The sequence below is a fragment of the Rhinoderma darwinii genome, chromosome 3, assembly GCF_050947455.1.
Source record: "Rhinoderma darwinii isolate aRhiDar2 chromosome 3, aRhiDar2.hap1, whole genome shotgun sequence".
In the NCBI taxonomy this organism is placed as follows: Eukaryota; Metazoa; Chordata; class Amphibia; order Anura; family Rhinodermatidae; genus Rhinoderma; species Rhinoderma darwinii.
In genome coordinates, this window is record NC_134689.1 from 158,746,319 (window position 1) to 158,758,789 (window position 12,471).

Below are 12,471 nucleotides of genomic sequence, written 5' to 3' on the forward strand. Positions count from 1 at the left end.
AAAACTGGACGGCTACGGATGTGCATTCGTAGCAGCCCTTAATTGCGGATTCCCCAAGAAAATGGCGCCTGAACGATCATGTGACCTTTTTCAAGGGGTTGCGACATGTTGGTGACATTCGAAACCTCCCTTTTTTGCGGTTCCGTAAATAACACGGGAGAAATCGCACTACGGACTGTATTTGTGGACAGTGTCCCAGATATGCGAGTGACTACAGATCCGTATTTGCAGATAGTAAATAAACACTACGGTCATGTGCATGACGCCTTAGGTTTAAAATTTGCCATATATAAATCTAATCGCGTGTATAACGTTTACTTGACATATAAAGTAAAATTCCTTTAGTCTGGCATTAACGGGAATTATAGGTGGTGGTTTATTACGGAAAAGTGCTGAACCGCAAGGGTACAGAAGCTTTTAGACGCTTGGTGTTTCCAAACTCCATTTGCTTCCTATGACATTAGCCCTAGAGTATGTCAGAGATGGGTAAATTACATACGGGCTGATGTAAATTACTACAAACCAGAAAGCGGGTGTTCGGAATCTAGTCGTGCGAAAGTCTACATTAAAGTTCCAAATAATAATAATACTAATAATCCAGAAGCAGTCTACATTTATTAAGAAAATACTCACTGTCCACCAAGTCTGATAGGAAGGGGCATATTCTACAGCAATTTCACACATTTCTTGGATTTCATCTCTAGATCCTCTTTGGGAGAATAGTTTGAGGTAGTGGCTCCAAATCTCAGGATTGTCTCGGTTTTGCTCCAGTGCACGGGATAATATATTCAGTGCTGAATCCAAACACTCTGATAAAGTCCTGCTAATAGAAGTCAAAAGAAAAATGTAATGATCAATCTTGAGCCTTCATGGAGTTTGAGAAAACTGGAAAACAAAAACACCCTGCATTATTACTTAAATATAAAATACAATTTTGACCATCTGCTTTGAGGAATATGAAAAATAGGTTACAGACATTTCTGAGAATTTTGGCACTAGGAGTTCTTTCAGCATAATAGCAATTACTGTGCTACCAATATAAAATAAAGAAAAAATTATAAATTCGAAGAGCAGAGTATGTTGGCAATATAGAGACATATTTGCAGAACACTTTTAAAATTAAGTTTAAAAAAAATCTCTGGAAAGATAAGAAATGTACACTTTTTGGTGGTTTAGCCAGTCTGTAAATTACGATTGAAATAGCTTATCCTCTTGGGAAAAGGCAATGACTTTTGGCTAGATCAAGTGTTACTGATAAAATGACAGCCATTTAGATAGTACAGCATAACTTTGAAAGCTAAACCTTATAAATAATCCAAAGAACAGTTTTCTAGATTAGAACTGCTGTTTTATCTTCAGAAATATGGCAATCGTTATTAGCAGAACGGTTCCCATTAGCTGCATAGCGTTCCAATAAGGAGTTTTTGGCCCTGTAGTATTGTTAGCAGACAAGCCTCAGTCCATGGACCGTCCCTACTAGGGATGCACCATGCATAAAAACTTTGATACGGTTTCGATGCAGCGCACCCTCAAACAGTCCCATACCGTATTTTCATGTATTTCGATACCAAGATGTGCGGACGCACAGCTTAGCATTGTAACACATAAATGTATGAGAGTGGGGCTGCGGCTGAGTAATAGTCATTGCCCCGCTCCTGAGAACTGAATGCTGCGATCAAAGCGGACAGCAGCATTCAAGGGGAAAATGAGAATGGGGGGATGCCCATGGAACGCATCACAGGGAATGCCTGTGACATGATTGAGGGACATACCATATATGGGCAGACACACCAGGGTCCATTGAAGGACCCCAGGGCTGTCTTACCCAAGTATGCCCTAAGTGCATGTGCATACGTAGTGTTTTTAGCCGTTTTTCGGGCCATAAACGTCCCGAAAAACGGCTGAAAATGCCTACAAGCAGAAAGCCTACAAACATCTGCCCATTGATTTCAATGGGAAATACGGCTTTCTGTTCCGACTGGGTTTTTTTACGCGCCCGTTTTTCAAAACCGCTGCATAAAAAAACGCTTGCGAAAAAGTGCATGTCACTTCTTGAGACGTTTTTGGAGCAGTATTTCATTGACTATTACTCGTAAAAAACGCCGCGAAAAACGAGTTTGCTTAAACGCCTGAAAATCAGGAGCTGTTTTCCCTTGTTAAATAAATTTTAAAAAAATACACAAACATTTATACAATAAAGATTAAAAGAAGTCTCAATACATAAAATATACACATTCGGTATTGGCGCGGCCGTAATAACCTGCACAACAATTTGTTTGCGTCATTTATGATGTGTACGCTGTAAAAAAAAAACAAAAAAACTGCTTTTTCACTTATTGTGAGGAACGAGGTGTGATGAATTGTGCCTCCATGTGTCTCACATTAATAGTAATTAACCCCATCATGTACCTTACACTAACCCATTATGAGTGAGAAACATGATGGAATTACTATTAATGTGAGGCACAAATCATAGCATATTGTGCCTCACGTCAGAAAATGGAGGAACTTATTTTTTTTTATTACTGTTGGCAAAGTATCGTTTTGGTATTGAAAATCACAATACTACACAAAGTATCGAAATCCAAATTCTGGTATGGTGACATCCCTAGTCCCTACATGATCACCTACATGTACAGAACTCTCCGCTAACCACTATAATTAACATATCAACCTCAGTGATGTATACGGAGGTACAGCATGTAGAGCGGACATGAGAACTCCTTTGTCAAATATGTATTGCATGACTTGTAAAGAACCTGGAGTAAAACAACCGATTACACATGCACCACAACACATTCTAACACAAAGTTGTGAAGAAAACCTAGCATAACTTGCACCGCCATGTCTAAAAACAGGGTCTACTATAAAACAAGTACATCAGATTAACCCATTAATGATGGCCAACAGGTATTTTTACAGTGGTCATTAAGGGTACTTCTGCCATAGAGCCGCTTTTTTATGGCCCGGGTGTCACAAGCCTGGCCCGGGTGTCCTATGCCGGCTTGAGTGGGTGCCGGGCTATCTACAGACAACTTGACTCCTGCTCGAACGGTCAGTATTAAAGTTACCTCCGAACCTGGATGTTTAACCCCTTAGATGCTGTGGTCAATAGTTGTTTAAGAGGTAGAGGGCTCCTGTTAACCCCCGTGATGTGCTGGTGGGCTGCCGTTTCCATGGCAGCCAGGGGTCTAACAATGGCCCCCATGTCTGCCAACAATGTATTTCAGAGGCAGGGCCTAATAGAATGCCTGTCACTTTAAGACGGACAGACATCATACACTGCAATGCAAAAATATTGCAGTGTATTATAAAAGGGATAAAAAAATAAAAAATAAAAATGAAAACAATTCCTCGACTTGCAAAATGCTTTAACAAAAAAAAAAATATATATATATATAAAAAAGCTAGGCCATTTGCGGTACTCTGGATCTACGGAAATAACTTAGTTTCCGGTGCTGCAGTTTCTGAATCTTCCATTCGCTTCTATGAGCGTTCCGGAAACGGCGTAGCGCAAAACGTTTGACTGATTACAGAAACGAAAACCTGTCCACCTTGTCAATCAGAGGCTGGAGCCGAGTGGCAGCGGATGATGGAACCCGCATCTACCAGGACATTAATAGCGCAGCATGTGGCTATGCCATAAATGTTTCAGATGAGAATACCCAGTTAAATTAATTAGGACAGCACCATGAGTAAATACCCCTACCACTAGGTGGCCAACACTAGGTAGGAAAGTAGTGTTGGCTCCGCCCAGGCAGCTCCTACTTTTCCCAGAGAGTGGTCTAGTCCACTTGTGCAAAACCAGTAGGAGAAGGAACATAACAATACCCTGTAAAATGAGAGCAGGATCTATGTCCATAAATGAATGAAATCAGAAAATGTATTTTATAGTGAGCACAAAAAGCCAGTTTTCCCATCGATGGCATTGGGGGGGGATCTCGTAGAACTTCATAAACATGTGCACCAAGTCCAGGTAGCAGCTTGGAAGACTTGACAGATGCTTGGTGCCATACCGATCAGGATGTACCAGTGGCTCATGTCCAATAGCCAATAACCCAAAAGGGATGAACCTTACCCTCGGACCGATAGGATTCCATAATCACAGATCTAATCCAGTGAGCAATGATAGCCTTGTAGGCCTCCAAGCCCTTGCACAGTCCTTCTGCAAGAATAGGGAATCAGAGAGCGTGAACGACTCCGTTGCAGCAAAGTAGAAGGGAACTGCCCATATCACATTGATATAGTAGAGGACACGCTCTAGCGAATGGGTGAGGGACAATCTCCTCATTGATGTGGAGGGCAGAAACCACCTTTGTGAGAAAGGTTGGGACAGGGTGGAACACTTCCATTTCCCTGTGGATTACGAGGAAAGGAGATTCGCAGGAGACAGCGGCCAATTCAGAAACAGTCTGATGGAAGTGATGGCCACAAGGAAAGGCGCTTAAGCAAATGTCAAGAAATGGCTTGAAAGGGAAAACCTGAAGGTCTCCCAGTAGGTTAAAATCCCATCGCTCTGTAAGATGTGGAAATAGAGGAGCAGTATGGGCCACACCCAGCAAAAAGAATTGAGAGCGTAAAGACCTGGCCCTTGAGCCAGGCCAGGCCAACAACCAGTTTCAGAACGGAATGGAGGAAGGATAGGATCCTGGGGAACGGAGACTGCGCTGCTCAGACCAGCAGAAATAGGTCTTACATGAGCATCGTCTGGATAACAGACTCAAAAAGACAGAGACCTCAAAATATTCAGCTTCAGCAGCAAGGCCATTAAACACAGCTGAAGTAAGAAGTGGAATGGAATAGCAGAACCTTGGGGAAGTCAGTTCAAGGCAAAAGCAGCTATCACATGTGCGCAAGCAGATTGAGGAGATAGTCATACCAGGCCTTGCAAGGACAGTCTGGGGCAACCAATGCTGCGGAAATACCCTACGCTTTGACCCGCTTGAGAACCCGGGGAAGGAGCGTTAAGAGCTAAAGAGGAGGGGACTACAGCTACAAATATATGTCCTTCCTTAAAGCGTACCTAACTTTTCAGAATAAGCGGTCATCTGTGTGCATGAGGAAAATCACCATTTCGGACCATAAAATGAGTTGTATACCGAATTTTTATCCTCTGCAGGCTCTCTAATTCCCAGTTGTCTCTGAGCTAGTGGGTAGAACCTAACTGCTATAATGTCCTCTTTGTACAGCACATATAGAAGAGGAGAATCCTGCTCCCCAATCTCTATCACCTATATAAAAGCAGTTGCAACATCGGAGGAGATTATACAGCAGTGTAGCAGAGAACCCAGCACTGAGGTGACAAAATTTACCAGCAGTTGCTGCATTGTCTGTGTGTCTAGCGCTTTCACTTCCCTCCTGCTCATCCTTCCTTTCTCCATAGACTTCTACAGAAAAGCTGTGAAGAGACCCCCCCCTTTCTGCAGTCCGTCTGTTACTACGGACAGAGGTTGCATAACAGGGCTAGGTAGACAGAAAATAACAGGAAGGGAAACACCTAATGGCAGTAACTTCACACAGAATCTGTATGGATCAAACTGAATTTTAACAGTAAGTATATTACAAAGTTGATATATAATCAGGTTTACCATTAGACTAAAATAAGTTGTTTGAAAGCGAGTGTCCATTTAAGAACAAAAGTTTGCAGAGATCACCGCTTTGAATATTTAGAAACTACGGTATGATGTAGCTACTAACCACGGGACACTACAAAAAAGAAAAATGGAGCACAAGGTCCAAAGACAATGTCCAAAAAAATTTCCAAACTAAATCAAAAAGTTCCTCCGACTCACACTCCACATCAAATGATGCCCCAAGAAGAAGCCGTTAAGGCGAAACCCAGCGTCAGGTCCATGTGAGGCATGCTGTTTGCATATTATGAAAAAGCGCTGTTTTTATTCATGTTTGGGAGTATAATAAACGGTTAACAAATTTTTTTTGTATTTTATCTGAAGTTGTGGAGTTACACTATGTTTGGGCCATTTTAAACGTTATTGTAGTGAGAGGCTACATTGTGGAGAAGCATACGGGCAGACTCGGTTGTCTTTTGATCTGAACGGAAGTTTGGCCTGAAAAACATTTTCTGCACTGCTAGAGTAAGTAGGACCGCTTACACCTTTACTACAAGCTGGATTTGAAGGGAGGACCGTCCCTAAAGTGGATCATTTTGTGTTGTATTAGTGGAGCGTGAGCGGAGGACCCTCTTTTGCTTTAACCATTTAGCCGATTAAATCCAAGTACTTATAATCAAATGCACGGAAAGCTGCAGGCTTGGAGTAAAATGAAATTGTTCCAAAAGCATGTAGATCCAGGACTTGTTAGCAAAAAAAAAAAAATGTTGTTTTATTTATAAACTAGTAAAACATTACAAACAAAAAAATGTTGTTTTATTTATAAACTAGTAAAACATTTACAAAGTGAAAGTCCAGAAAAAAATGCAAGGTTCCTTACGCATTTCGAACTCTACAGTTCTTGATCACAGCACAAAGTGAAATTACAAACATGAGATTTTTAAAAGCATCCTGGATCCAGCATGCACCAGTATTCCCTTAAACAGATACAGCTTTTTTTTCTAAAACCCGAAAACATGTTATAACGGAGAAAAGATATGCAAACTGGAAAGCGATTAGTTTAAATGTGCAGACATGATAATTAAGGGAAGCTGGTAATTTAATAGACATATAAGCCACTTTCATAATTGAGGCCTCCTGAAATATGTGCACCAAGATGCAGGATCCAGAAAGTCTCCCGGTTCAAACCCTGTCTTCCAAGTCCCTCCTCACACAGGTTTATACACAGTTTCAATGCCTAAAAAAGCAGACTGTTTCAGTGATCCACCATTTTTACACGGGGATATGTGCTGCCGACAACGCTAATATTTAAGCAATTTTAAACTATACAATCAGCCGAATGAATGAGCGTTTGCTCGTTTATCAGCTGATCGCTGCCCTGGTTACACAGGGCAATAAATCGGCAACAAGTGTTCTATGAGCGCTCGTTGAGGAGGATGAGGGGGAAAATGGCTAATCTCCTGAAAGACAGAGAAGATTTTTGTATTTCTCAGTTTTATTTGTAATATGAGACCAATGGGATCAAATAAAAAGAGATAAAAGGGAAGAAATCCAGGAATATATTTTAAATTTTTTTGTAAATTTTCTAAGTTTACAGTTTTTTTTTAATGGGACTGTGGTATTGCTAATTAGAACCAGAAATTGTAATAACAAAACATACATTACAGACAAAATGATTGCCAAATTAGCAAAATATATTAGACAAGAAAAAGCTACCTACCCCTCATTTTGGCTTAAGCACCTGTATGCTAGCTTGATCCATAGTTGTATATCTTGTGGGTTTTCAAGAACACTAGCTTCCAGGTTGGAAATGTCATCTGTTTCATTTGTGAAATACCGAACATCATCTGAAGTGACAACGGCATCAAGAATAGGAACCTTTGTCTTGGTCTCTGGAAGACGTGCTGTAAAATGTATTTTAAAAAAAAAATCAACTCCGACTGACTAGTTAACAATGAGCAGCCATAGCTAGCATTGCTACTATATTTTTACTATTATAGTAAATAAAGTTTACCATTGAGACAAATCACATACAATTATTCCCAAAGTAAATAGTGATTTACAGTCATTAGCCTTACCACAGCTTATTGCTTTTGAAGCATCGTCTTCATCACTACTGCTACTATCGGATAATGGCTTTTTCCAATACATGGGTCTCCATTTTCGCTTCTCTTTATAAGTAGTGTGGGGTGGAGCTGTGAGACACAAAAGCTACACTGTGATGGATGGATGAATAAATAAGGTCCATGCAATAAACTAATAATCATATAGCAATAAATTAAAATGGGGCTTAATGTCATTTCAGTGCATTAAACAGTAGCGATTAACATCAGATGCAGAATAGTGAAATTCTAGTTTGATTTTTTTTTTTTTTTTTAAAAAGCCAAACAAAATTTTTGACATAAAGGTCAAGCAATCGCCACCATAACTTGGTTATGAGGGCTTGTTTCTCGCAGGATGAGTAGTATTTTTATTTTTTTTATTTTTGAAGGCACCACTTCATGTGGAGAGGGGGGGAAAAAAATGGTTTTGTGTCACCATATTTTGAGACCTATAACTTTATTTTTTCAGCAACGGAGCTGTATGTTTTTTGTAAGGTGAGATGTCGTTTTTATTGGTGTCATTTTGTGGTACATACAACTTTTTGATCACTTTTTATTTTACATTTTTTTGGTAGGCAAGTTGACCAAAAAGCAGAAATTCTGGCATTTATTTTCATTTTTTACTGCCATACATGTGGCATCCAAGTGGTTAAACGGTCAAGATAGGGTTTGTCTACAATAGGGGCCATTAGAGGGAGGTGTGAGCTGTAATATGCACCCGCTGTGTAAGAGACCCCCTGCGTATGGAGTCTGCTAAACTCCTGAGTTAGTTTAATACATACCCCTTCCGCCTATGACATACATGTACGTCAAATGTCGGGAAGTGGTTAAAAAGATAGTAAAACCAAAGAAAAATGCAGAGGTCTAGACTGGTTAATTGGGGTTGACAATCCCTTGTTAATGTGAAGTCTTCAATCAAGCGATAAACAAGGATCCGACTTCTAGCCTTGGAAAAAGTAGTATTGTAGTAGAATGACTCATGCAAACGACCGTTGTGCCACTCGGGCCATTTTTGACGCCATCCGAGTGGCACTAGATAGTCTTCACGGACCCATTCTCTTTAGCGGGTGAATCGGGTCCGTGAAAAATGATCCGAGTCTCCGATCCAAGGAAAGATAGAACATGTCCTATCTTTCCTCGGATCATTGAGGGGACTCGAACAGCGCACACGGTCGTGTGCATGACGCATTATGATGCAGGGTACAACCTGCAACCACTCTTGACCACTCCCCACTATGCCCTTTAACAACGAAAGACAAGAATTAGAAGCTTACTCACTGTGATGTCGGCTATCATTGACATGACTAACAAGAAGAACAGACATCAGGTCCATGGACATGTCGACCCGATTAACACCAAAGAGTTTGCCAACATATTTTTCTGAAATAAAATGAAAGCCAGTAAAGACAAAGTCAACACTTATGCAAAAACACCTGCAATATAATGTGTAAAGGATATCCCAACTAAACTCATGTCTACTGTTGGGGGAATCAAGGACTGGGCACGAATATAATAGTATTTTTGTACTCACTGTAAATTCTTTATCTTGGTGAATTCATTGGGGGAAATGGCATCATGGGTATAGGCCCTTGTCACTAGGAGGTGGAAACTAGGGAAGAAAAGTCTTGGCTTCACCCAGGCAGGCCATACCCTTCTTAAAGGCACTGGCTAAATCAGTTTGTACACAATCAGAAGACAAAAAAACAAAAAAAACACACCATGTTTTTTCTCTCCTGGGACACTGTAGACAATTAAACAGCCAGAACAACAGATCCCGGAACAAACAAAAAAAAAAAACCAAAAAAAAAAAACAGGACCTGTGTCCCCCAATGAATAGAACAAGAAAAAAAGATTTAACAGAGTACAAAAATCCTATTTTCTTGTTAACATCATTGGGGGACATAGCACCATGGGACGCCCTAAAGTAGTCTCAGAGGGTGGGAAGAAAAAATACAGCCATGTGATCTGCCTAATGCACAGCTGCCTGCAGAATGGCATCAGAGGACACAATGAATCTGGTAAAGATGTACAACTAAGCCCAGATAGATTGCAGACCTGAGCAACTAAAGCTTGATGTCTGACCGCCCAGGAAGCACCCGCAGACCTTGTAGAAATGGCAGTGACCAGAAGGGGAGGAACATTGAACTTGGATAGACAGCGTTCTACAATCACAGACCAGATCCAAAGCGCAAAAGGTAGCCTTAGATGCTGCCAATCCCTTGCGTGACCCTTCAGGAAGGACAACAAGAATTAGAGCTCCGAAATCACAAAGTCGCAGCCGGATAAACACAAACTGCTTACTATGGCAAGACAGTGCAAAGCTCACTCCTTCAAATGAGATGAGGGGCAAAAGGAAAGGAGGACAATCTCATTGATATGGAAGGTAGAGACCACCGTCGGAAGATAGGATTGACAGATCAGACCACTTTATCTGTATGGATGACAAAAAAGGGGAACTTTGAAGACAGCCAATTCCGAAACCTGTCTGATGGAGTCGACGGCCACAAGGAAAACAACCTTCCAGGTAAGGAGATCACGCAAAATGTCCCTCAAGGGCTCAAAAGTAAGTCACCTGAAGAGGCTCCAGCACTAAAATAACATACCAAGGCTCAGTGGGATGTCTTCAGAAGGACCGCATGAGCCACCTCTTGAAAAAAAAAGTCTTCACCTCAGAACTAAAAAGGCCAAAAGGTTGCTGAAAAAGTATGGACAAAGCAGAAACCTGACCCTTAAGGAAAAATAGACCAAGTCCTTATTGCAGGAAGGACAGAATCCTAGATGTGGATTATACCATAGAATGTTCGCCAGCAGAAACTAGCCTTCCACGTACGTACAGTGGTACACTCTGGCTGATTGAGGTTTCCTCACCTTAACATCGTCTAGATGACTGGTTGAGAGAGATCCCAGGCCCTCAGAACCTTGGCTTCGACAGCCGTGCCATTAAACGCATCTGAGGTATAGTAGGGTGCAAAAGCAGACCTTCGGAGGTCCTTCGGAGGTCTGGATGGAAGACACCAAGGTTCATCAGCGAGTAGGTAGACTAGGTCAGCGTGCCAGCCCTGGTAAGGAGGTCTGGATGGAAGACACCAAGGTTCATCAGCGAGTAGGTAGACTAGGTCAGCGTGCCAGCCCTGGTAAGGCCAGTCCGGTAACACCAGAACCGTGAGTCTTCCCTTCTTGGGCCTTTGGGCAGGAGTAGAAGGGAAGAGATACAAGAGAACTTGTCCCATGGAGTGACCAGGACATCGACTGATTGCCCTGGGATCACACGCCCAAACCTTTCAATATGTCCAGATTGATATTGAGACAGTGAAAAGGTTGCTGTCTGGAGGGGGCTTTTATTAAGAGGTCATTCAGGTAAAGGATGACAGCGACCCCCCTGATGCGAAGAAATGCTATGAGAGTCGTCAGGATCTTGGTAAATACCCAGACTCGCAGAGCCTTAGCGAGCCTGAAGGAGAAAGCGACAAACGGGAAATTTTGTAAACTTATTGCAAAATGAAGGAGGCCTTGCAATAGGAATGTGGGTTATGCCTTAGGGATTCCTTACGAAACCTCCAAATGCAAAGGAAGCTACACAACTACTTAAAATCCAGGATTGTACAGACTGATTCATCCTTTTTTGGGGACTAAAGAGATTCGAATGGAACCCATGAAAACGTTCCGACTGATGAACTGGGACGATAACTTTCTGTAGAAGGGAACTAATAGCCTGGGATAAAGCAGAAGCACAATCTGGTGCGCAAGTTGGAGTAGACAAAAAGAATATTCCAGGGGGAAGGTCGAGAACCCTATCTTGTAATCGGTCTAAACCACCTCCCGAACCCAGGTGTCATCCACATGAGCGAGCCAGGTCTCCTGAAAGGAAAAATAATCCCCCCCCCCCCCCCCCACTTGGACAGATGACACGAATAGAAAAATCATCTTTAGGTCAAAGATGTCTTGACAGAGGACTTTTGGTCCTGAAGCAAGTCTAGGTCTGAAAGATGGGCATCTGGGGTTGTTAGCGTGGCTAGTCCTCTTGTCTGGTCTCTGAAGAGGATGATCTCTTGGAGGAAGTTAGGAACCAAAATCTCTGAGGGAAGACTGGATGGCGCAAGCGGTTTGGAAGCAGTAGAGAAACACTTATTGCCAGTAGTCTCAGAAATAATTTAGTCCAGACACTTTCCCAAAAATCTGCCAACGAAGGGAAGGTAAATTATGGTTTTTTTGAAAGCCAGATCAGATGCCGAAGATTTCAGACAAAGAGAGCGCGGAATGGCAATTAAATTAGCCGATGCACTGTCATTGAAGCAGGCTGAGTAAAGGGAAGCCTCATACAAGAACTTTGATGCATGGATCACCTCAGAAGTAAAGTTCTGCAATATACAGCCACTCCAGGATACCATGGTTCAGCGATTTCATCAAACCGAGCAAGCCTTACTCACCCAATCAGATGCAAAAGTTGGGCGCAAAGCAGAAATGCAGTCATGGTTTGTGAATCCAACATCTAGTCAAGAGGGTCAACAAGTATTGCCACATCTGACAGTGGGATGGTGTGGCTCTTCGAGAGGCATGAGGCGGATCCACAGGAGAAGAAACAGACCATTTTGAGATCAAGTCCTCCTGGAGAGGAAACATAGTAATGCATTTTGAAACAGCCAGTCAGGACATTTACATTTTTTTTTACATAAGATTTCCTAAAACTCACTATGGTGTGGAGAAGCATAGCCTTTGGCACGGTGGGCACTGCAAGGGTGTCTCTGCTTGAGAAGGGGTGGATGGGGCCATAATTTACATGAAAGGTGTCCATGACAGCA

General features: G+C 41.9%; 1 protein-coding gene across 3 annotated transcripts in view; it reads right to left on the minus strand.

Annotated features, from left to right (window-relative positions):
* The window catches only part of ZFC3H1 (zinc finger C3H1-type containing), a 69,328-nt gene that overhangs the window by 17,701 nt on the left and 39,156 nt on the right, over positions 1-12,471 (minus strand). For 2 of the 3 annotated variants that reach the window (XM_075856956.1, XM_075856957.1), the window contains exons 19-22: positions 8,951-9,052; positions 7,649-7,765; positions 7,291-7,474; positions 634-820 (exon numbers count right to left, since the gene is read on the minus strand). In XM_075856956.1, the coding sequence (XP_075713071.1) occupies positions 634-820; positions 7,291-7,474; positions 7,649-7,765; positions 8,951-9,052 (590 nt within the window). Of the gene's footprint in view, positions 1-633; positions 824-7,290; positions 7,475-7,648; positions 7,766-8,950; positions 9,053-12,471 lie in introns of all 3 variants that reach the window. The other variant, XM_075856955.1, reaches the window with a different exon arrangement.